We start from the raw sequence: 22,658 nt of genomic DNA, 5'->3' as shown, positions 1-22,658 counted from the left end.
GAATGTACCATTTTTTACTAACCGTTACCTAACCAACTAATGTACTAACACCCTTATTATTCATCATTGGTTTTATTTTATTTTATTTTTTATTAACAATCGTTCTGTTCACAATTTTTTAATTTCCTTTCTTCCCCCTTTTCCGCAAAGCACTCAGGCATTGGACACGCTATGGTAAACAAACTACATTGTCTGGTAGATATCATTCTTATTGTCTTTTTTTGGGTTTGCAGTGTGTTCCCCTTCCCCCCTCCTTTTATTTTCGTTTCATTGTAGACACCATTATAAAAAAAAATGAGGAAATGGGGTTGGTATTTCTTGGCTTTCTTCACTTTTAATTTCTCCCCCCCCCTTTTTCACCACGGCTTTACTTCTTTTTTTCTCTTTTCCTTTAACTCCTTCTATTCTCCGAAGACTGTAGAACAGACCATCGTAGGGTCTAGTTTATTAACAAAGCCTTTCTGGTGATGACTGTAGGCGAACTGGCAGGAGCTTTCCTTAATTATCAACGCGGGAGCTCTGTCACTTGTTTTCAGTACACTCTGTGCATGGCATGTCTAAATTTCACTGCTTATCCCACAGCTGCCTCCATCTCTCCCTTGTCTGTTTACCCGTGTCCACTAACACTGTTAACTTGCTTACCCTCCAACCACAACCACCCATTTGTTTTTATGGCATGCAAGTGAAATAAGTGTTGTAGCTTCTAAACCTCTCTCATGGCTTTTGTTTCGCATGGGTGTTTCATGTTTGGCAAATGCATGTTCTTTTAGGTTTCTATAGCGCGTTGCTCACAGTGGTGGTAGCATCTTAGACTTTCCTCCATGGTTGAGCTTTTTGAAAACCATGGCATGCACATTCATGATGTTGGATGGTAAGACTCCCTTTTGACGCATGTTTTTCAATGTTAAATTAACCAAAATAATTAACCAAAACAAAAACAAGTACAAGTGATTGTTCTTGATTTTAACATTTACTAACCCTGTAACGTAACTATCACAAACTAAATCTAACTCTTCCATTTTCTTACCTGACAAAGATACAGAAAATATATTTATCCCTAAATTATTTTCTTTTCTTGTCATTGAAAAAAACTAAAAACTAAAAAACAAAACGTGTCGTTTGAGCGAAACAGACCTGAAAATGGAAACTAAACCTTTGTTCATGGACAAAAATACTAAACATAAAACAAACCAACACAAGGAACACAGAAAACAACTTTAAGGTCATGTTTGGGCATTGTTTTTCATTATATTCTTTGACTAGGTAACAATTTCTGTGGATGGTATCCTCACCACAACTGGTTATACCCAAGAAGACTACACCATGCTTGGCTCAGATGATTTCTTCTATGTTGGTGGAAGCCCTAGTACAGCTGATCTACCTGGTTCTCCTGTCAGCAACAATTTCATGGGCTGCTTGAAAGAGGTAAAGTTGTTCATAGTGATGTCTAAGCATATCGGCCCACTTTTGATACAATCTAATGTATTTAATAAAGCTTTACACACAGTAGATGTTATATGTACTCATATCAATATCAATGGATCTATAACCACCATATATTCTGAATAATATAGACTGTAGTTTAATACTATTCTGTATTTATTTCATATACAGGGTAGTCATTTTTTGATTAACCATCCTCTAGTCTAAGCACAATCAGTGGAGATTTCATCAAAAAAGATTAAATAACACAGTAGGCAAAACAATTTGATTTGAAATGTAGAAAAAATGAAACTACAGGAAAGTAATCTGGTTTAAGAGAGTGTAGCGAAGAGCCTGCATTAGAATACAGTTGTTTCTGAAATATAAACCTTTTATTTATCTTCAAGCCTTGTGAAACTCAGCATTGATGCTGGTTAAATCCTTTAAATTAAACAGCTGTTCAAATGCATGTGTGGCAGTAACAAGATGCTTTGTGAGGGATCACCTTTCTTTTTTCACTGACAAAATTGTGGTGAAACACATTTGCATTACCAGTACCCGATAGTGGCCCTAGCTGACTTTTTAGTTTAGAAATGACCATGGGAAATCAAGATAACTGATCACAAAATATTACCTTTTTAGTGCTTCCTGCTCCTGAATATATTAGTTACTAAAATGTAGGGCTGTGTTCAAAGATTCAAAGGTTAGTTTGCTAGCCAGGAATTCGAAGGTAGTTCTAAACCTTCGAAGGTTCGTCAGACGGCATGCACGGACTGTATGTTTTATTTTTATTTTTGTCTCTGTTAACAGAAACCGTTTGACAATGGGTGATTACTATAAATCACACATTAAATGTCACTCACATGCACAATTTGATCTTTCAATTTGTATAATGCATATTACTTAAACAGAAGCTGTTGAACTATAATTTCTTCATATGCCATCTCGACAGCAAAGCGTTGTATAGCATAAGCTGTAGTCAAAGAAATGTCTCGAAAACCCTCTGTTGTTTGGGATTTTTTTGTTAAATGCCCAGACGACCAAAAAAATATATATATATTGAATGCAAACTGTGCAAGCGACTCAATGTATCATGGAGGCACAACCAATCTCTGGGATTACTTGACAAGTGTAAATTCATATTATTATTATTATTATTATTATTTTTAGTTGTAGTAAAATGTGACTGATAACCTGCTTGGAATGGTGACTGTTAAATAAATCGTTGTTTTGCCTAAGTCAGCTGCAGTTATTTTATTGTCTGCAAAAAGGTGCTGCTGCAATGCAAGCTTACTGTATACTGTATATCGCAAGCAGCGTCAATTATGTGTACATAAACAATGTGTTTTTTTATTTTTTTATTTCAATTATAAAATCAGTGTTACTGTATTTTTAAACTACATCCAAATGTTTCACTCCATTTATATGGATTACCTGTAAAATAATAGGATTTTCAATCTAGTAGCTCTGGTGATGTCACCAGTAAATTATGCAAATTAGTACCATTGAAGGTTCGAACCATCCTTCGGTAATGTGTTCCGAACCTTTGTTACAGACCTTCTAAAATGCATTTATTGTCTAGCAGGGTTTCCTTTTTATTCCATTTTTTTAAATACAGCATTATATCTATTATGTTATGCAATCAATTAGAAATTAACTTAAAATTTTATTATGGCCGTTGAAATCCTCAGCTGGCAAGATGCCATAAAAGCCTTGCTAATGCTGTTAATTATACACATTTTAGAAATCACCACCTTCAGGCCCCACAATAATGATGAAGTAATGTTACAGATATCAAAACTGGCTGATCTTTCTTTTAGTTAGAATTAGGCAATTCAATTGTTCCTAGACCTTTTCTGGAACGTATTGTTGCATAGTTTTTCTTATTGTCAATGAGATGGTTATACGCTTCCTAATAAGAATAGCTGTAGAATCATTTGGCACAATTCTGACTAGTACTGGTGATAATGTTTTATAATTGCTTACATTTTAAGAGCAGCTGATTCAATGCATTGATCACTTATTGGAAGAAACATCTATAAACATTAAAGGATCATGATGCTATTGTAAAAACACTAAATTCCAATTAAGCAACACATTTCCCATTTGTAAAGGCTTCATCTGAAGCTCTTGTATCACCTAAAGCTCGGTTGCCTGGAGTAATTTTATATAGTTTTACGTAGTCATCATTAATGGTTTTCAGTTTTGAGAAGCCATTTCTAATTGTGTTCACAATTCTGCGTTGTTTAACTAAACATGTAAGCTGTGCATCTGACTTCTGAGTTGAATGATTTGGAGTTGTGTCTACCTGCTCTGTATAAGGAGCCTGACTTTTCTTGGCATAGCACACAGATCGTTGGTTTCTGAGCCTGGAGATCGGTGCTCAATACTCGATGCTCCATACTCAATACTGCTGATGTACTGTACCTGTGATGCAGTTTTGAATACCTTTTAATTTTATGTTTTTTATCAAGACTTGACTACTTTCAAAATTGTAATTCAGAGGCAATGCACACTCCCTGCAGTTTGCAAAATTTGAACACACAATTTTTAAAAATAAAATAAAAAAATAGGTGTAGCTATACAACACTGTTGTATAGCTGTTGTATAGCTACACCTGATAGAGACACACTATGTGTTGAAACACATGCTTTTTGTTTGTTATGTTTGAATTACAATGTTTTTAAGCAAATAAAATGTAAGAAGATTTTGCTTCACATCATCAGTGGTCATGTCTTATAACATATAGAAGAGTTTTTTGAGTGCACAACACGTCCCAACTCCACAAATTTCAACAATTAAGTGAGGTATGCATTGGATGGTTGGTTTGCTAAGAACCATTTTATGAGTGTGAAGACATTTTTTAGCGTACAAAGTCCCTTTACAAAAGGTACCAGGTATGTGTGTGTGTGTGTGTTTTTTTTTCTTTTGATGTTTGAACATTGGAAGATGACATCAGTACACAGGATAAGATGTACTGGAAGTTTGGCAAATAATTTACTGTGATTGGTTGAATTCTGATGTGTGATTTATAATTATTGCTAGTGTGGCCGTGGGGAGGGGTCCAATTAAAAAAAAAAAGGTTGGGGAGGGGCGTGATTAAAAGGGGCATGGTTGCTTTATGTTATGTTTTTTTTAATATATTAACTAAATAATGTAGAAATTAATTATTAAAAACATGATCTAGAAACATGCTACAGTTAATACTAAGTGTGTAAGCAGTATATAGTTTATTTAAATAAGTAATGAGTAAATTGGTGAATAGGGCCCAGTTTTGCCAAAATACTCTTGTATATATAATAGATAGATATATCTTTGTAATTGGAGAAACAGTTGTACTACTACAATAGAATATTTGAAATGGCCATTGTGGTGTTTGGCATTCATGTCTCTTGTAGTCTACAGTAGTAGAAAGTTTACACCCACTCACAAAGTATCCTTAGGTTGCACAGTTGGCTTTTCTAGTTATGTCTGATACCTGGCAGCTTCCCACTACACCTACCTGACACCAGTGATATCATCCCTTGCCCAAAGCAACACTGCTGCCTGGCAAGACGTGCTGCAGTGTCAGCTCGCCTCCACTCTGGGTTCAGTTGTTTCAGTCTAATTCCCTGCTGCTGCAGATGGGCGGGTAGCTTGGCATGAAATCCCATACGGAATGCTGTCAGAGTTCTATTTTTTAGCATTCTGGCTGATATGACCAGGAAATGATTCATTATCCTCCCACATTGTTCAGTCCCTGCATCTTCCTGTCCCGACGTTGTAACCCAGTAATGGTTGGAAGTGTGATTTAATCCCCCTCTGCCCCATCTGTACTTTCTGGATCTTTAAAATGGAGATTTCACTAACCAGCTGTCTAACTGGCTGTCCTTGGTCCCTCTCAAGGTCACTGCTGCTATGCTGTGACCTACCTTTTAATATTCTGCTAGTTATGACAACAGCTATAATTTACATTATTTGCTGTTCAGGCAGACATGTGTGGATTTATATTGGTGACACTTTAACCCCCACCCATTGCACTTGTATTGCACGGTACACAGCAATCATCAGCATCAGGGGCTCGTACAAAAATAATGACAGCTTCCAGTTAAACAAGGGCATTCCACCATAGCAATTCCGTTTAAAAGAAAAATCCCCTCACTCCATCTGCTTTCTGAAAACTGTGTAGCTGTTCTTCAAATTGCTATGGCCAGTAGCACACATTTTTGCTATTCATTTTTTACCTCTTTATTTATTGGTACCAAACCAATCATGAAGGAAGTCAAACTCAACTTTTTTAACTCAACTTGACCAGTTAATATTTTTTGCTTCTCTATCACCCCCTTAACCTCTTCTCCTACCACACATGTCCCTAGTTCATTTGTTATGTGCACCGTAGGTACTTCTGGGGGCTGCCTTCGAAGCTGCATCTTAATTGGACCTTATCAACCTCCCTCTGCTAATTTTACCAGCAATTAATGAATTGCTTTGACAGGCAGGAAGCTTTTAGTTGTAGTTTCTTGTTCATGCTTATTTGTTGTTATGAAACAGATCCCACAGGTGAAAGATTACTGCAATAAGGTATTGCTTTCTCTAACTTACTGGATTGAATTTTGGAAATGCTGGATCTTTAGAGTTTAGTTGCTGCTAAATAAATAATGATACTAATGGTCGGTTTGAAAATAGCTACATACAGAATAGGCAGTGGTGAGCCCAGATTTCATATATTTGGATTTCTTAGAATAAATACATAAATACAAATTTAAAAAGACATAAATAAATAAAATAAAATAAAATAAAAACGTATCAAACTATTAAAACTCACTTAGTTGTAATAGCTATTATGTTAATTTTTCTAAGCACACAGATGACCAAATGTCTACTTGAGTCAATATGTTTTTTTTTTTTCGGGCACCACAAAAATCAAGACTGCTATTCAGTTATTATGCAGCATACCAATATTCTACCCAGAATGAAAGTAAGTAAGAATGGGGTGATTGTGAGGAGAAAATATGGCTTTTGACAGACTGTATTTCTTTTAATTTAAATTCCAAGAAGACTATCCGAGTCACACAACTACAGTGTTTTTGTAGTAACGGCAGAAACACACATACATTACTTAATTCAATCTGTTGTAAATGGTATTTACCCATGGGATAAACAGAAAACACGATGGCGCTTTGTGGGCAAGGCAAATATAATCAATTTGTGAATAAAGACACAACTGTCCCTCGGTGGCTCTGTCTATTCTCTATTTATTAAGATGAAGATTGATTAAGAAGCCAAAAGCACATGCCAGACTGTACATATGCAGCATTCAACACTGAAACCACTATAAATAAGCACCATATACAACAAAACTAGAAGGATATTCACCACAATTACTTATTTCTTCATTTTATTATATTCATAAAATACAAAATGCTTGTATTGCATACAGAAAATACACCACTACAGGCATTTCACAGTACTGAATGCGTTCTCAAATAAAATAGTTTGCCAGGAGGTAGGTACAGAAAGAAGCCCAGGGAATGCTCATTTTCACTTGAACTCTTTCAGCATCTAGTGATACATACATTTTTTCGACTTCAAGCCATTTTTAATGCATTCTACAGCAGCAGAGAATATACCTGGACTGCATCAACCATATTAAGAGGCAATCACAGATTAACCACAGATGGGAGGTTGATGCAATCCAATTTGATTCAACAGTACTGTAAAATGCTCAAATGTGGCTTACCCCAGTTGGTAAACTTCGTAAAAAAAAAAAACGACAATATTTAATTAAATAGTTTCAGTGTTTTACATGTGTCTGTTTTTATTCTCAAACAAAAATGATATATTATATTATATAGGCTCATGTCCTACTAGTCTGCATTTTTCAGCTAAATCATTTTTCATAGGGTTCTTTACAGGTCTGCAGTGTTGAAACAATTACTGTTGGCATAATAATGGCTCTATATCAATCCTAAATCAATCAAACAATTAACCATAGTATATCAGAAGGTTGTCTTAGGGGGTGGGAGGTGGGCACAGGGTCACAAGTCACCCAAGCACATCACCAACCCCTAGCCATTGTCCTCTCTCTTGATTGGCTATGTTCTCATTAGGAAGTGATTAGGTCATTATGACATAATCAGTTTTTATACATTTTAAAAACAGAATAACACAGCACTTACATGGGAGGGTGACATTGTGGCCAAGGCTGGGTAAAGGCAGGAATAGCAGAGGCAGGAGGCAGAAGAATGCAGTTAAGTGTGATACACTGCCATTTCAAATGTTGTACCCTGAGCTGAGGTTTAAAACTCTAAAACCACAAATGCAAGTGAGCCTGGCTCATTTGCATTGTGGTTAAGATGCTCGCTTGCAGTGTGCTGGGTCACTGGTTCGCACCCAGTCTCCATCTTGTTACAATAGCACACTTTTATTTAATAATACATTTAAACAAATAAACACCCAATGTAAGCCAAGCTATCTTGGTGCAGGGTTAAAGAGCACAGATACCTGCTGCTGTCAGTTCTAAAATAAATACTATTGACTGCTTTCAACCCCATGACTGCCAAAACCACACAATACTTACAATATTTACAAACTGCAATGTACAGGGTACTACAGTAGCAGTGTCACACAGTATCTGAGGTTTGCAAAGTGTACCACCCAGTGGCAACTTTAACCTACTGCAATGAAGTCAGTTGAAATGACATTGGAGATGTGATTGTGTAGAGAGGGTAGTGTGTTACTAGTATTTTATATCTGAACACCAATAACATGACCTATAAACATTATACTGTATGCTTGTGCAGAATATTATATAATACACATTTTTTTGTTGGTAAAATTTAAAAACAAGTTATACATACTCAGCACAAGCATCAAACATGCCTTTGCTTTTTAAATGTACTAATGCTACAAGAAAATGTCTGCCTGGCATTCCTAGGCTGCCAAGAAATGAACAATGCCATAATATTAGCATAGTCTAATATATTACTGTAGCTACAATAAAATCCTGGTATATACTGTACATTGGGTCTATTAAATGTATCTCAATACAGGCACATTTAGTCCAAGTTTAAATTGTTAAAATAGCACTCTCCTAGCGATTTTACATATTTTTAAGGACAAAAAACACCAATGAGGTATGTGCTGATAAGAGATTCAAAACTATTTTAGTGATCTAAACAGCTGCAAAATTTAAATCCCAAAAATCATAACAGGGTATTAGATAGCTTTGGATTGGTTGCATGGCAATTACCATTGAATGAAAATACGTGTGATGTGATGTGGAGAAGAAGATGGAGAAAGAACCTTTTGGGCCTATTTAAACTAATATGGAGTACAGACTGGGGCTATAACTTTGCTTTTACGATTACGCTATTATAAACATTATTTTAACACAGCAAAGTTAGACTCATTTTACAGTACTTGTTCAAATTATTTTCACGGAGAATTGTGCAGCTCAGTTTGGATTTTCACAGTCATAACTGTGAGTGAGGCCAACCTTAAATGTTTTTGGATGCATATTCTTTGAGCACTGCTGAATAAGACTACAAACATAGTATAGAATGCTGCTTGTTTCAAAGCACATCAGCATTTGGTGCTGTGTAAGCTACAGTACATCTGCCACTTGTATTTATTATTTTTTGGGGTTATTCTAAACTGGTAACATTAACTAAACCCACAAATGCTTTACATCTTTCATGGTAGCCTAGCTGAAGTATGATGCTGCTCTCCAATATGTTTCAGATCTCAACAGTTCCTTTGTGAAGATGCTTAGAGACTCACATGGACTCATATGTTACTTTGAAAAACTAAAAGGAATATCAAATCTATTCTCTAGGTAGTAGTCTGGTTATTCCATTATAGCTGCTGCATTGAGAGCATTAATCTGAGCTTCCTTTAACTTGCTATCCCCGATGACCAGCCCTGCTAATTATTACAGACCCAGCTCTTTCCACAGTTCGACAACATCACAGCATATTGTACACTTTCCATAATACTGCATTACTGAAATATGTCAGGATCCATCTTGTGTAATACTGGCTAAACATAGGGGCTGCCCTACTAAGCCATGTAGGATTTTTTTATGAGGAATCAATCCATAGCTCACTGAGTTTATCTGTGGGGATCAGTGTCTCTCATATCATTAAGTGAATCGTGCGTAACACTGTCACAGAGATCTGACAGATGGGTAAGCCTGCACTTGTTCCAGTTGATCCATTTGGATCAGCACAGTCAAAAGATAATTTTTAGAGCTATGTTGGAATAAAAATCTGGAATGGTGAAGAAACATCTGTGGCTTTTAGGTTGGCTTTGCATGCAGAGTATCTTAATCGCCCCTATCTTAATAAAACATATTTGGTTAATGTTATACATGCAGACATTTTTAATTGAAAAGTTCATGTTTGCAACCTTATAAAGTATGCACACAAGAATTAACTAAATCTATTTGCAGGTTTTGCCATGTTTTTGACAATATTGCGCAGTAGAGAAGAAGCAAAGAAATTATACAATACATTATACAATACAATCAAATAAATAAATAAATATAATGTAAATGGCATTAGCTTTTTTGTTCATAATTTACAAACTAATGATAAAATAAGTTATGAAAGCAAAATACTTTTGGTTTATTGCATTATTGATTGAATAATGATGTTATTTTTTATTGGATCAAATTACAAAATTTCAAGACAACACCGTTCCTTCAAGTGAAAGTGGGTTTGAGAAGAAATACTGGCGATTAACATACATTTGTTTAAAACAAATAAAACCAGAGCTGGCATTTTCAGAGTATAACATGCACCCTTTTGCTAATTCTAGGAGAATATCTGCGTAATATATGCTATTTTCAGCATGATGTCAAATGACAAATAAATCAATCAAGGACTGGACGCATCTTCCTGCTGCCACTTTTGTAGTCAATCCGAGACTTAAAAAAAACAGCAAAAAAAAAGAAACAAAACATTGATTAAGATTAGTTTTTGAGATTGCAACATTTCAGAACAATCTATACCCTGTTGTGACTTATTACTTTAATTATATTCTATATAGCTACAAATAACATCATATGTTTTTTTTACCGATACATTTTTACAGTGTTTGCTATCATTTTTAATTATATACACAAATATATACATGCAGTTTGGAAACAAAGATGTCAGTAGCTTTGATAGTATAACATGTAGCAGTAAATGTTTCAATATTTTGCCAAGCAACATTCACTTTACTTGTACCTTAGGCGTAATAGCTTGAGCAAGAAAAGTAAAAATGAATACATAATTAATAGTACTTTTCTAATGTGGCCATACTTAGCCACATTGTCTAGATTAGATACACAGTTGTACTACTAAAAATAGGTATACATGTATACAAGTGAAAAAAAGGCACAAGCCACACAAATAAAAGGAACTACAGGATGAGTAGATAGAGATTGCATTATACTTTCCCGTTAAATAATTGAAAAGAAGTGAAAGACATGCTTAACTGCCCCCTTAATGGTTCTCTAAATAGTAAAGCATGGTTCTTTAAGGCAATCCACTGTGCTGAGCTATACAAATGCAGTGTTTTTGAAGCCATACTGTGCAAGGCACTTTCTTCTCAGTTGTCTAGTTTGTATGGTAAGAAATGCATATCCTGTATCCTAGTTTTAATGCAAATATTAGCAGAAAAACCTTCAACCCAATTGACAAGTGAATAATCTGTAACAATTTCCAAGTTTTATAGTGTTTGACCCAGAAGTCATTAATTCCTTGAAAGTGGTGAGGGGGCCTGTAGGCAAAGATTTATAGGTGTAGCAGACGGCTAGAAATGATTAATGCATGTGTCAACAGCCAACCAGTGAAGCTACACCAGAGCAAAGTTTTACTGATTGAAAACTATGCTTTACTGTGTGGAAGGAAAGGATTTATAAATTGGGAAATCTCCTCTTTATGCTGGGGTTGAGGGATAGAAATTTCAAATGTACAGATTTAAATTGCATATAGTTTTGGAAGTGTGTGAAAAGATTAACAGTTTTATACTTGGAAGTTTATTTTACACAAGCTCCTAACATGTTACACCAACAAAAGCTGTACTTTAAAACTACTTCAATCTCATTATATATTGGCTCTATATTTAATAAGCCTGACAGGGAAACACAAGGCAATTCCCATTGTTCCTGGTGTATACCCCCTATACCACACAATATAACAATAACAAACTGGCAGACATTTCTAAACATGTAGAAAGTTAAATTGATATATATTGAAATAAATATAAAAATCAATCTTATTAAAATTATGTGTCTGGGTCAGAAAGATATAATTCAATAGCTGAAGGTTTGGGCTCATCACTACAGCACAATACAGTATGTGGCATTATGTAAAACGTGAGGGCTCAAAATGATAATAGCACATAGTGAATACATTGCAAAGTATGAATCTGTGTCAGGAACACTTCTGCCTAGCCTCGGTGATACCAGTAATATGCTGCGGACAGCTTGATTTAGATAATGAAAAAGCCATCAAGTGCTGTAACATCAGTACATGAGTAAACAGGAACAGTATTGTAATAAAAAATAATCCTCATTGTCTGATTACCAGCTGTAATCAAGCGATGTGCAATATTTACAAGATTACAGTTTATTGCACACAGTACACCTTATGCCTTATGCTGTCAACAAGTCGGTTCTTTACTTAATAGTAACTGCAAACAATGTAACTTCAGAAAATGGAGTGTTCCAACTGCTTCTGTAGTACGTTTACAGTTAAGTTGACACAACTCTGATGTACACATTTCTACTGTAATTTAGGCTACAGGAACTGCTTAATTAATGTCAGCTGTCCTTCTATTGTGAAACATATAAATAGAAACTTTTTGACTTGATATACAATAATATGTTCACCAACTGCATCAACCTGTTTTTTTTTTTAGAAACAGACTTTGATGCTGCCAGTCCAATGCTTGTCATCTGACTTTTCCATTCCCATGGTAATGAGCTGCTGTCACTGAATGCAGTGTCCTACAGACTGCTTGAAAATGTGAGCAAGAAGGGAGGAAGGGAGCAGACAGAGATGAGAGTTTAAGAAAGGCACTGTATGACAAAGTAGGGCAGAGAAACTGAGAGATCCGAGTAAAAATAACATGGAATGAAGAAAGTAAGCAGGGTAATCAACTGATAAAGCCCTCTGAGAATGTAACACGTGATTGTCATTGTCTAGACAACCCCCTTCTGTCTTCTATAAATATAGAAGCCAAAACTTAGTCATGAAAATAAATGACCTTTTCACTTGATCTACAAAAAAAAAAAAGTTACTCTGAATTTAAGTGTGCTGTTCCACATCACTTGGGAAGTCAAAGGCTAAATAGGACAAGACGCCCCAGTCCATATGCATAGATCAATTGAAACTGTGTAATCTGTTGCAGGTATTAGTCTTGGGAATATTTCCAAGTTCAAAGAGCTGTTCTTTGGTTTGCTCAATAGTGTCTCAGTGGAGAGATTTACACATGAAGTTTTGTTTTTTTTTTTCTTCGAGCAAAACAACTCATTTTATAATCCTGCATGCAGAAGGTTGTGTTCTCCTGAGCAGGTCAACCAAAGATACAGTTCCATAATCCGAAAATAGCTCTCATACAAGAATGGGAGTAGCCTAGGTGTGTGTGTGTGTGTGTGTGTGTGTGTGTGTGTGTGTTTATTTTTTATATGTCAATTTGAGCAGTATTTCTTAAATGTCCCGGAAGACCTCCAAAGGGAAGTTTCTGTCTTGTTGAATTCATCAAGATACATTTGTTCTCAAGGTTTTTTTTTTTTCTTCTCCCCATCACTGTATATGTTTGTTTGTTTTTTCATCTCCCTTTTAATCAAATACAGGCAGAAAATTATACATATTCCATTTTCTCTTGTAAGAGTGGTATCCATTGTGTCAATCAAAAATAATACTAGAAGTACAGTAGGGACATTTAATTGTCTGTTACCTATGTGCAGATAGTATACACAATATACTGTGGTTACAGATTGCTTTAAAATATCAAGTAGATAATGAAACCAAGTAGAAATTATTTTGGAAGGCGTATCTTGTGTATCAGTTTTTTTTTTAATGAATAATAGCTTAAAATGTGTCAGTTCCTTACACCAAGCCAACTTGGGTAGTGGAGACACTGATATCTTAAACAATTAGCTTTGGATGGATTAGAGTACTTTTTCAGTATGTTTAGATCTTATTTATTAACAAATGAACATGCATTGTACAATAAGTGGATCAATACATTGCACTTAAACAGAGCACTGCATCTTCTTCTATTAATAAAGTGAAGGAGTCATTAATACCTGAAAAAAGGCCCTTGAGAATGTTGTGTTAGTATTTTAAGCTTAAAATAGCCATCCCTGTAAAAATGAATTAAGCCTACAAAGTGATCTTTAAACGACAAGGGGAGTACATAATGGAAGTTGTAGTGAGCGAGGCAGTTCAATCTTCTGTTTAGGCATGCATACCACCCCTGATTTCACAGCATCATCTCTACTCAAGAATTGATAGAATTAGATGCATTTATTCAATCCAGAACAACCTCTTCAGGTAAGCTAGGGTGATTTATCTTCACGTATTTTAGGATTATCTGGACACTAAAAGAGGAAAATCAGCTGGAGGTTGACAGCTACTCACTGAAATAGCATTACATTTAAAGAGAACAGTGTGCCTTTAATGCCAGACAGTCATATTCATGGAATTTACATTCCATAGCTTTTGTAAGAATATAACTTTCACTGCAACATGGGAATGAATTGCCATCCAAACATACAGCTATGGTCAAAAGTTTTGCATCACGCTATAGAATTAACTAATTTTGCTTCATAATGTTACGTTAGCATATTTAATTACATACTGCTTTGTAGTTTTCCATATACTTAACCAAAAAAATGAACACAAATGGAAAAATGTGACATTTCATAATCTAACATGAAATACTGTACTACTATTATGGCTTCCGGTACTTTTGCGATATCACATTGTATTTTCTTTGATTGCAGGATGTTAAATGAAATATCAAAATGATGTTCTTTTTTATTATAATTGATTTTTATTTTGTTTCAATCCTGAAATTCTAGGTGATGCAAAACTTTTGGCCATAGCTGTATGTCTCTATCAAATAGTGTGAAAACTAATTAAAATAAATAAATAAAAATGACAGGTCTCATGTTGCTTGCTGCTATTGCAAAATAATACAATGTTTTGCCTTGTTATTAGCATAGCTATCAGGGCAAACAGACCTGAATTCATGTGACAGTTTACTGAAAGACGTTTACCAGTCTCTTCATGCTGTTTTATCCCAGCTTTGATAGAAGGCAGAACATTGATACTGTTTACATTATGGTGGAATTAACTGTCCTTGTTCTGACATTTAGTACTGAGCACAGTAACTGTTCTCATGATCAGTTACCTAAAAGTGCCAGCCAAGACAAACTTGGGATGGACAGGTGATAGATTTATTTAATAAAGCATGACCTTGTCTTCACTGAAATCCTTCTGGTTGACAGGTTGTTTATAAAAACAATGATATCAGATTGGAGCTGTCGCGCCTGGCCAGGATCGGAGACCCCAAAATGAAGATTCAAGGAGATGTGGCGTTTAAGTGCGAGAATGTAGCCACCCTGGACCCCATATCGTTTGAGACCCCGGAAGCGTTCATCAGCCTCCCCAAATGGAACACCAAAAGGATGGGCTCGATCTCCTTCGACTTCCGCACATCAGAGCCAAACGGGCTTATTCTGTTTACTCATGGGAAACCCCAGGACAGGAAAGATTCCAGAAGTCAGAAGAACACTAAGGTCGACTTCTTTGCCGTGGAGCTACTGGACGGCAGTCTGTATTTGCTATTGGACATGGGATCTGGCACAATCAAGGTTAAAGCCACCCAGAAAAAGGTGAACGATGGAGATTGGTATCATGTGGATATACAGCGTGATGGAAGATCAGGTACAGTCTTTTATCACGTTTTCACTCTATCAATTACTTACATGTCTAGTCTTCTACAAATGTCCATTTTACCATAGAAACAACCCCTTTATAAACAAATAATGTCTGTTGATTTATTATTTTTTTATGCTTTTCATTTTCTAAAGAAACTGTTTAGTGTTTTAATAATCCCACCAGTATTCCATAACACACACTTTCTGAAAAACTACTCTACCCTATTGCCACCAATACAATTGTGTTTACAAAATGAATGATATTTGATTTCAAACTATTTATACCGGCATTACCAAGTAATCATACTGGTTTCACAGCTTTTGAAGATCAAGACCATTTAAATAGTGGAGAGATGTGATTTTTTTTTTGCCAACCAGATGACTTGTAATAGAATGCCATGTGTACAATTGTATTTTATATTATTGCATTTAAAATCAAATTCCAATTCAATGTTGCCATTATTTCTGCGCTAACATACTTATAAAGCATATAAACTGATAGCAACTGGAAAATAGGGAGCTGTTTTTTTTCTATTGAGAAAGGCATTAAAGATAAAATTAGATTTAACCTAGAAATATGCAAGGTTGTTCTACAGCAATCTGTTGTTTTGTCAAAATAGGTATTTTTATTATGGTTGATTAAGCAATGTGCTGCATTTTGATTAAATCGTATTTCATCAACTAAAGGCAGGTAGTTTGCCCACAAGTTAAATTAAAGCAAAGCAATTTATTATGTTATTACTTGAGATAAACAGCAATGTACTGCAAGACACTACTGAATTATTATGCACTCCTGTACAGCTTCTGTCAAACCTACTGAGAGCTGTAAAACTATGATAATTACTGTAAATGGGGGATACCTGGTTTTTGACAGAGTATAAATCCATTTTAATGCAGAGGCTAAACATCTTGACTAATTCTCAACTTGACACAGCTGTGCTTTTGTGGATCATAAGACTGTATTGTGTAACAAGACAGAGGCTGGGTGCGAACCGTGGACCACACGAACCGACAACAGCACAGTCTGCAAGTCTTACCCACTTAGCGAAAGGCCTGTCTGTATTCATAGTTATAGAGCTTTTAACCTCATCTCAGACATGGCTCAGAAGCCGTAATTTCAGTGCATCCCACTTGCGTTATAGAGGTTTTCAGTGATGGTATCCCGATTCTCTGGTATTCTTTATTGCTCCTGGGTCTTTGAGTCTGAAACTCACTTTTCTGTCAGTGGTCAATGACTACATGTTGCTACATCTGAGGGGCTAATGTGACCTTTTGAGAAAAGATATCAGTCAACATAACCCATTTGATAAATATGAATGGGTAATGTGTTATCGTAAGATAGACTATTTACATTGCCATGTAGTGCCGGAGCTGCTATTTAAACTTAAATCTCTCCCAGAGCTTGAATCAAAATTAGTTATAGAAGCTCTAATAGTGCTGCTAAAAAATACACAAAAGTAACCTATTCTGATCCTGTACTGAAGCTACATGTTTGTATAGCTGAATCTACAGAATGCCCACAGGTGCCTATCCTCTTATTATTAAACTCTTCCTGCATTATATATGTTGAAGCTACAGCCATCAGGCTTAGCAAAGTTACTAAGTCATAGAAGCCTGCAATGCTGCTTGTCCATACTCCCCAAAGGGGCTTGTGTAAAACTTGTGAATCTACTACATTGTTGTTTGTGTAACATTTATTGTAGACTATAGAGACTAGTTTCTCCAGTCCTTGATTTTGTTCAAAGACTTCTGCATCAAACAATAAGTATACATTGACTACATTAATAATTTTGTATGTATTTATTTGTTTGTATTACTCCCTGAGATTTAAAAGTTTAATTTAAAAAATAAACAAACAAGCAGTTTAGTGCATTTAAAGAGAACAGTTAATATAATGTCTAGCTAAATTTTATGTCTTTTTTTTCAGGTACCATATCTGTAAACAGTCGTCGCACCCCATTTACTGCCAGTGGTGAAAGTGAGATTCTTGATTTAGAGGGTGACATGTACTTAGGTGGTTTGCCAGAAAACCGAGCAGGGCTCATCTTGCCCACAGAGTTGTGGACTGCAATGCTCAACTATGGCTATGTGGGATGCATCAGAGACCTGTTTATTGATGGCCGAAGCAAAGATATAAGGCAGATAGCAGAGGAGCAAAACGGTGCCGGAATAAAGCCATCATGTTCCAAGATCACCTCTAAACAGTGTGAAAGTTATCCATGTAAAAACAATGCAGTATGCAAAGAAGGCTGGAATAGATTCATCTGTGATTGCACTGGCACTGGCTCCTGGTCCAGAACCTGTGAAAGGGGTAAGTAACATAACTTCTGCGATTGTGTTGTTATTAAGGCTAGATTATGGATCAAGTCAGAACCACCAGACTGGAAGCTATTGCAGTTTACAGTGGTGCCCCAGTGGTGCTCATTGACATATGCACTAATGCTTCTTCACCAATTCAAACACTGGTGTGAATTGCATACCGAGTTTCAAGGACCAGACACTTTTTTTCATATTGGAAATGTGACATATTCCCTTTCAATGTTGGTACAATTGTAGGTAAAATTATAAAAGGTTTACAGTATCTGAATAATTCAGATTGTTTTTTGTAGATTTATGAATATTTCACATGCAAGATGAATATTTCACATGCAAGTCTGATGATGTCTACTTGGTTAATAATTTACCTGTTTTATTTGTATTGAAGAATAGTCTTTGCAGCTCTTAATTATAACTTGGTATAGAGATTATCTAGCCATCAATTTAATGTATACAGGTAATTGGTAACATTTGTTTCTTAAGAATACTAAGCAGTGTTGGCATATAAATAAATTACTTACCCCACGATTAGCTCCAAGCAAGAATAGCTTGCTGTCTCACTTGCTTAACCTTAATCCTGGTAACAATCTAGTCTGTTATATAGGTATGCAAAAGCTATGTAAAATAAAACATTTTTTTTTGCTGTTAATGATAACAATGATTTATGACAGAGTTGTCTTTTGCAGTAATACAATCTATAACACAATGGTATTTCTAGGTGTCATTGTGACCTCATGATGATGATTTGTTTTTATGATTTTTGTTTTGACATACAGATTTGGTAAGATGGTTTTCTGCAATTAAATTGAGTTCTGAATTTGACTGGAATAATCAGTGGATGGTGTCAGCATGAAAGCATAGGATTTTGTTTGTTTGTATTTATCTGGATCGCATATGGCAGTTCTAAGAATGGTGTTTCTGTTAAATTTCCAAACACTGACAAAAAACACCATCTACTCTAAAGTACTAAAATGCATACAGGTATCTGTATTATTGTATATTGGCCTTTGGCTTTGACACTGCTTCCCCATATGTAGACATAAGTATCATGGATGATGTTACATATGGAAGAACCTGGAAGTGTTTTAGGAAGATACTAGCTCTCAATTATTTTTGAAGTTATGGGCCTATAATAGGGGGGGTGCCAGTGACGAATTAAAACAAGCACTAAAAAGGGGCCATATATTTGAGAAATCAGATCTCATATAATTCAAGATGTATTCGTGATACTCGCTGCACACACAGAACTGCTTTTCTAGTTTAGTAATGTGGGGCCAAATGTAGAAAAAAGTGCAACAACGCCAAAAAAAAATGCTATATTATCTTCGTGAGAACTCCTGAACCACTGTACTGTAGTTATCGACCTTTCTTGTCATTTCTCCTGGTTATCTAACATCAACAAAGACTATATATACAATGTCAGTCAATGGTTACTGAGTTATGAGCCTGCAAAGTGAACATGAAGCCAGAAATGGCATCCCTTCAGCTCCCCAAAACTCAAAAGGGATAGCAGATACACATCTGTGCTTTTCATGTCACAAACCTATAAGAATTGTAAAATACTGTTCTTGTACATGAATATGTCACACTTTATCCTTAGAAATATTTAGTTAGACTAGCAAGGTTTACATACAAGAAATATTTGATGGAACAGCAAACAGCTGATTCTTTGTAAAATATCATCTAAACTATGTACAGTATCTACACTATTGTATACAGAATTATATTGGCAGTGTCATCATAATACACCAGGTTATTGTTGGAATTCTATTTTGCAATTTAAAAATGTTTTCAAAAGGACATGGTTTTGCATTCCTAGGGCAATATACAGTCTTAACATTCCTGGGCTTTCATGTATAACAAATGCTGAGGTAATGTTGTGTGAACTTCCCTTATGGGTGTGTTTGGGTTGCTAAGATATATGTAAGACACTGGAAATGTGAATCAGTTTTTTTCATAAAGATAGTGTAGCTTGCAAAGAGGGGTAGGGATGGTTCAGGGTAAAAGCTGCAGTGTAAGGGCACCCTTACAACAATTTGCCATTTTTTTGTATATTTCTTACCATATCTCACTGGTTTTTACAATGCTTGCCTATGAGTTACCATGCTTTCAATGCTTTTACTATAGCCAACTTTTATAAGGGCAGTAGACATCTTTATTCCACATCACCAAGTAAAATATAATATGTCAGCCCTGTATTTGCTTGTTCAAATGAGTATCGCTCCCTGTGCATTGTGTTGCCACACCTATAGACTATTGAAACTGCAAACATGCGTAGTGATTAAGCTGTGAATCTAGTTGTAGTTTTTCTCTACACCATCTAGTGGTTATTTGCATCCACTTCACCAACAGAATGCTAAATATGAATCATGTAATGGATCTTGGGACATACTGTAGTTTCAAACACTTAAAATTAGAAAGAAATTAAGATCTCTCTTGAATGCTTTGTGTACACATTATATATAAACAAAACTGAGATTCGTGTTGGATATATTCAGTGAGAGCTGTTAATTTACAGGGCTTTAACAATGAAAAAAATCTTGTAATTAGAATGTAATATTTAAAAACAAATAAAGGCCATATGACAAGCAAACAATGTATCACTTTAAAGTGGCCACTTCATTCTGAAATAGTTATATACTAGTTTACTAGCTTAAAGAGTAAGTAGCTGGGTTCTGAAAAATATAGCATTACATGTCCCCATGTGTTGCTACAACTGTTATTAATAACGTACCTGTAATTTTTCCTTTCATTGTTAACATCCTGACAACTTTTTACATGTAAATTTACAGTTTGTTTTCAAAGTTCTTTTCAAAATGACAGCTCTAGTGCACTGATAATGTAAAGAGTATTGCCCACATTGTCAAACTGGTAACACAGCAATAGCGATCCATTATGTGGTACAGAAAAGAAAAGCCAGAGTATGTGTTGTTATGCTTTTTAAATTTTTTTTATTGCTGTTCCTGCAGTGATTTAGAGGACAGATCTCAAACCCCAGTGCACTAGAGCTGTCATTGTAAAAAGAGCTTTGAAAGAGACTTTAAAGTTATAAGTGTAGAAAGTTGTCAGGATGTTAACAATAAAAAGAGAAATGACAGGTAGATTATTTAAGCAGTTGTAGCAACATATGGGGATGCGTAACGGTATATTTTTTGGAACCCCGCTACTTACTCTTTAATGACAGGCCTATATTCAGATTTCTATGGGCCCTGTTTTTAAGTATTCACATAACCACTTGACATTTGCTTCACATTTTATTTTAAACTATGCCACACACAAAGCCATTTTCAGGGTTGGTACTGTGCAGCTGTGGACCCCTTGCATGTTCAGGCAATTACAGTTCTTTGCTCTCTTTGCATAATGTATTAATGAGGACATGGTGTTAAACTGCTCTGAGCAAGTGATTTTAAAGCCAAAAACACAAGCTGAGCCACTAAAAGGGTCTTAGGACTCAAGATGGAAATGCACATCATAAAGATTATTTCTTATTCTTATTATACACTACTGTAGTACCTGGGGAGTTACGCTCTATACAAATAAATCTTTTTTTACAGTGTGCAGCAGTGGAATCTGCTGGAAAAGAAAATGAAGAGAGGGAGTTGCTTAGAAGGAAAGTGTTCCCGTATTATGAAATATCATCAGAGCTACAATGCCAGTCTCCCTACAATGCAACTATTTCTACTGAAATATAGCGAAATTATATCCTCACCATAAGTGTGCAGTACCATTTTCAGGAGAGACAACATATAGGCTGTTGTTGTTTTGGAAAGAAGTAAAGACACGCACAGATTGTGTATTATTATTATTGTTTGTGGAATATTGTCAAGGATGAGGAATGAACATGTAATATCATGTGTGTTACATGGCAGCACTGCAATGCTGAACTAGCTGCTCTACTGAGCAAAGTATCTGCCAGTTCTAGAAGAGGACAGTTAACTTCGGCACATCCTACACTGTATCTTCATATGTCATTGTGAAAGTAGGTGTTTTACTCCCTAGTTAGAGAGCCCCTTTGCTTTTAATTAGACATGGATTACCTACTGTACAAGTAGAAGTAATGGCAAGCCAAATGACCTCAATCCATACTGTGTATACTGGATTTCAAAGACGATTAGATTGATCTGGCAGAGTACTGCAATAAAACCCTTTGGATGTGTGTTCAGTTTTATTTATTTATAGGTGGACCTTATATGTTGGGCTACCCTGTATATTTGCTGTTATATTATATTTACAGGTGTTTGGTGATGCATATGTATGCACCTCTACTGGGTCATGCACCAGGTGGCACATTTTAGGCAGCAACAATTAAAAATCACAGAGAGGACAGCAGAACAAACAAATATACAGCTGGCTGTTGCATTATTATGTAATAGCCATTATAACTCCAGTACAAATCTGAACAGACAAACTCTTATGAGCATTTTTATCAAGCTAATACTTTCCCTTAGCTCAGTGTAGCATAGCAAGGAGATTTATGTGAGTTTGCTGCAGCAGCGGGTTTCAGACTGCTAGCTACAGCACTTGAGTTAATCGCTATTGATTCTGGTACTGTGAAGGTCACCTATCCTGGCCTCAGGCAGTGCAGGAACCATAATGTTCCACAACTGCTGCAAACTGCTACCATCATGCTTAGCTCTTACTACAAACCATAAGAGCAGTGACAATTAATATAAATACTGCACTATCCAAATAGCCCTCAATTCAGCTGAGATGCATAGCCAAAAGTAGGTCTCGCTGTAATCTGTGTTTGGTTAGTGCACTGTACACTGCAAGATGTCAGTGGTGTAAGACCACATAGTTGATGATTCATAATGTGAAGTAGCATTTCTAAAAATCATTCGGGCACCCATCAAGTAAAGATTTGTTTTGCCTCCTGCTTTAGTGCAGGCAATACTGGTACATTTACGTTGTAATACATTATTTGCAAAAGGGTTACAGATGAGTACGCTGAAAGGACAGAAAATGTTTTTGGTTATTCAAATTCAGACCCGAAAATATA

General features: G+C 35.7%; 1 protein-coding gene across 40 annotated transcripts in view; it reads left to right on the top strand.

The window, feature by feature from the left end:
* LOC117421848 (neurexin-3) overlaps positions 1-22,658 on the top strand; it is a 295,839-nt gene that overhangs the window by 76,739 nt on the left and 196,442 nt on the right. For 31 of the 40 annotated variants that reach the window (XM_058987795.1, XM_058987794.1, XM_058987762.1 and 28 more), the window contains 4 exons: positions 151-174; positions 1,264-1,425; positions 14,912-15,350; positions 17,271-17,654. In XM_058987795.1, coding sequence (XP_058843778.1) covers positions 151-174; positions 1,264-1,425; positions 14,912-15,350; positions 17,271-17,654 — 1,009 coding nt within the window. The remainder of the gene's footprint in view (positions 1-150; positions 175-1,263; positions 1,426-14,911; positions 15,351-17,270; positions 17,655-22,658) is intronic. The other 9 variants (XM_058987789.1, XM_058987774.1, XM_058987773.1 and 6 more) reach the window with 1 other exon arrangement.

The sequence above is a fragment of the Acipenser ruthenus genome, chromosome 15 (genome assembly GCF_902713425.1).
Source record: "Acipenser ruthenus chromosome 15, fAciRut3.2 maternal haplotype, whole genome shotgun sequence".
Taxonomy (NCBI): domain Eukaryota; kingdom Metazoa; phylum Chordata; class Actinopteri; order Acipenseriformes; family Acipenseridae; genus Acipenser; species Acipenser ruthenus.
This window is presented reverse-complemented; position numbering and strand designations above follow the sequence as displayed.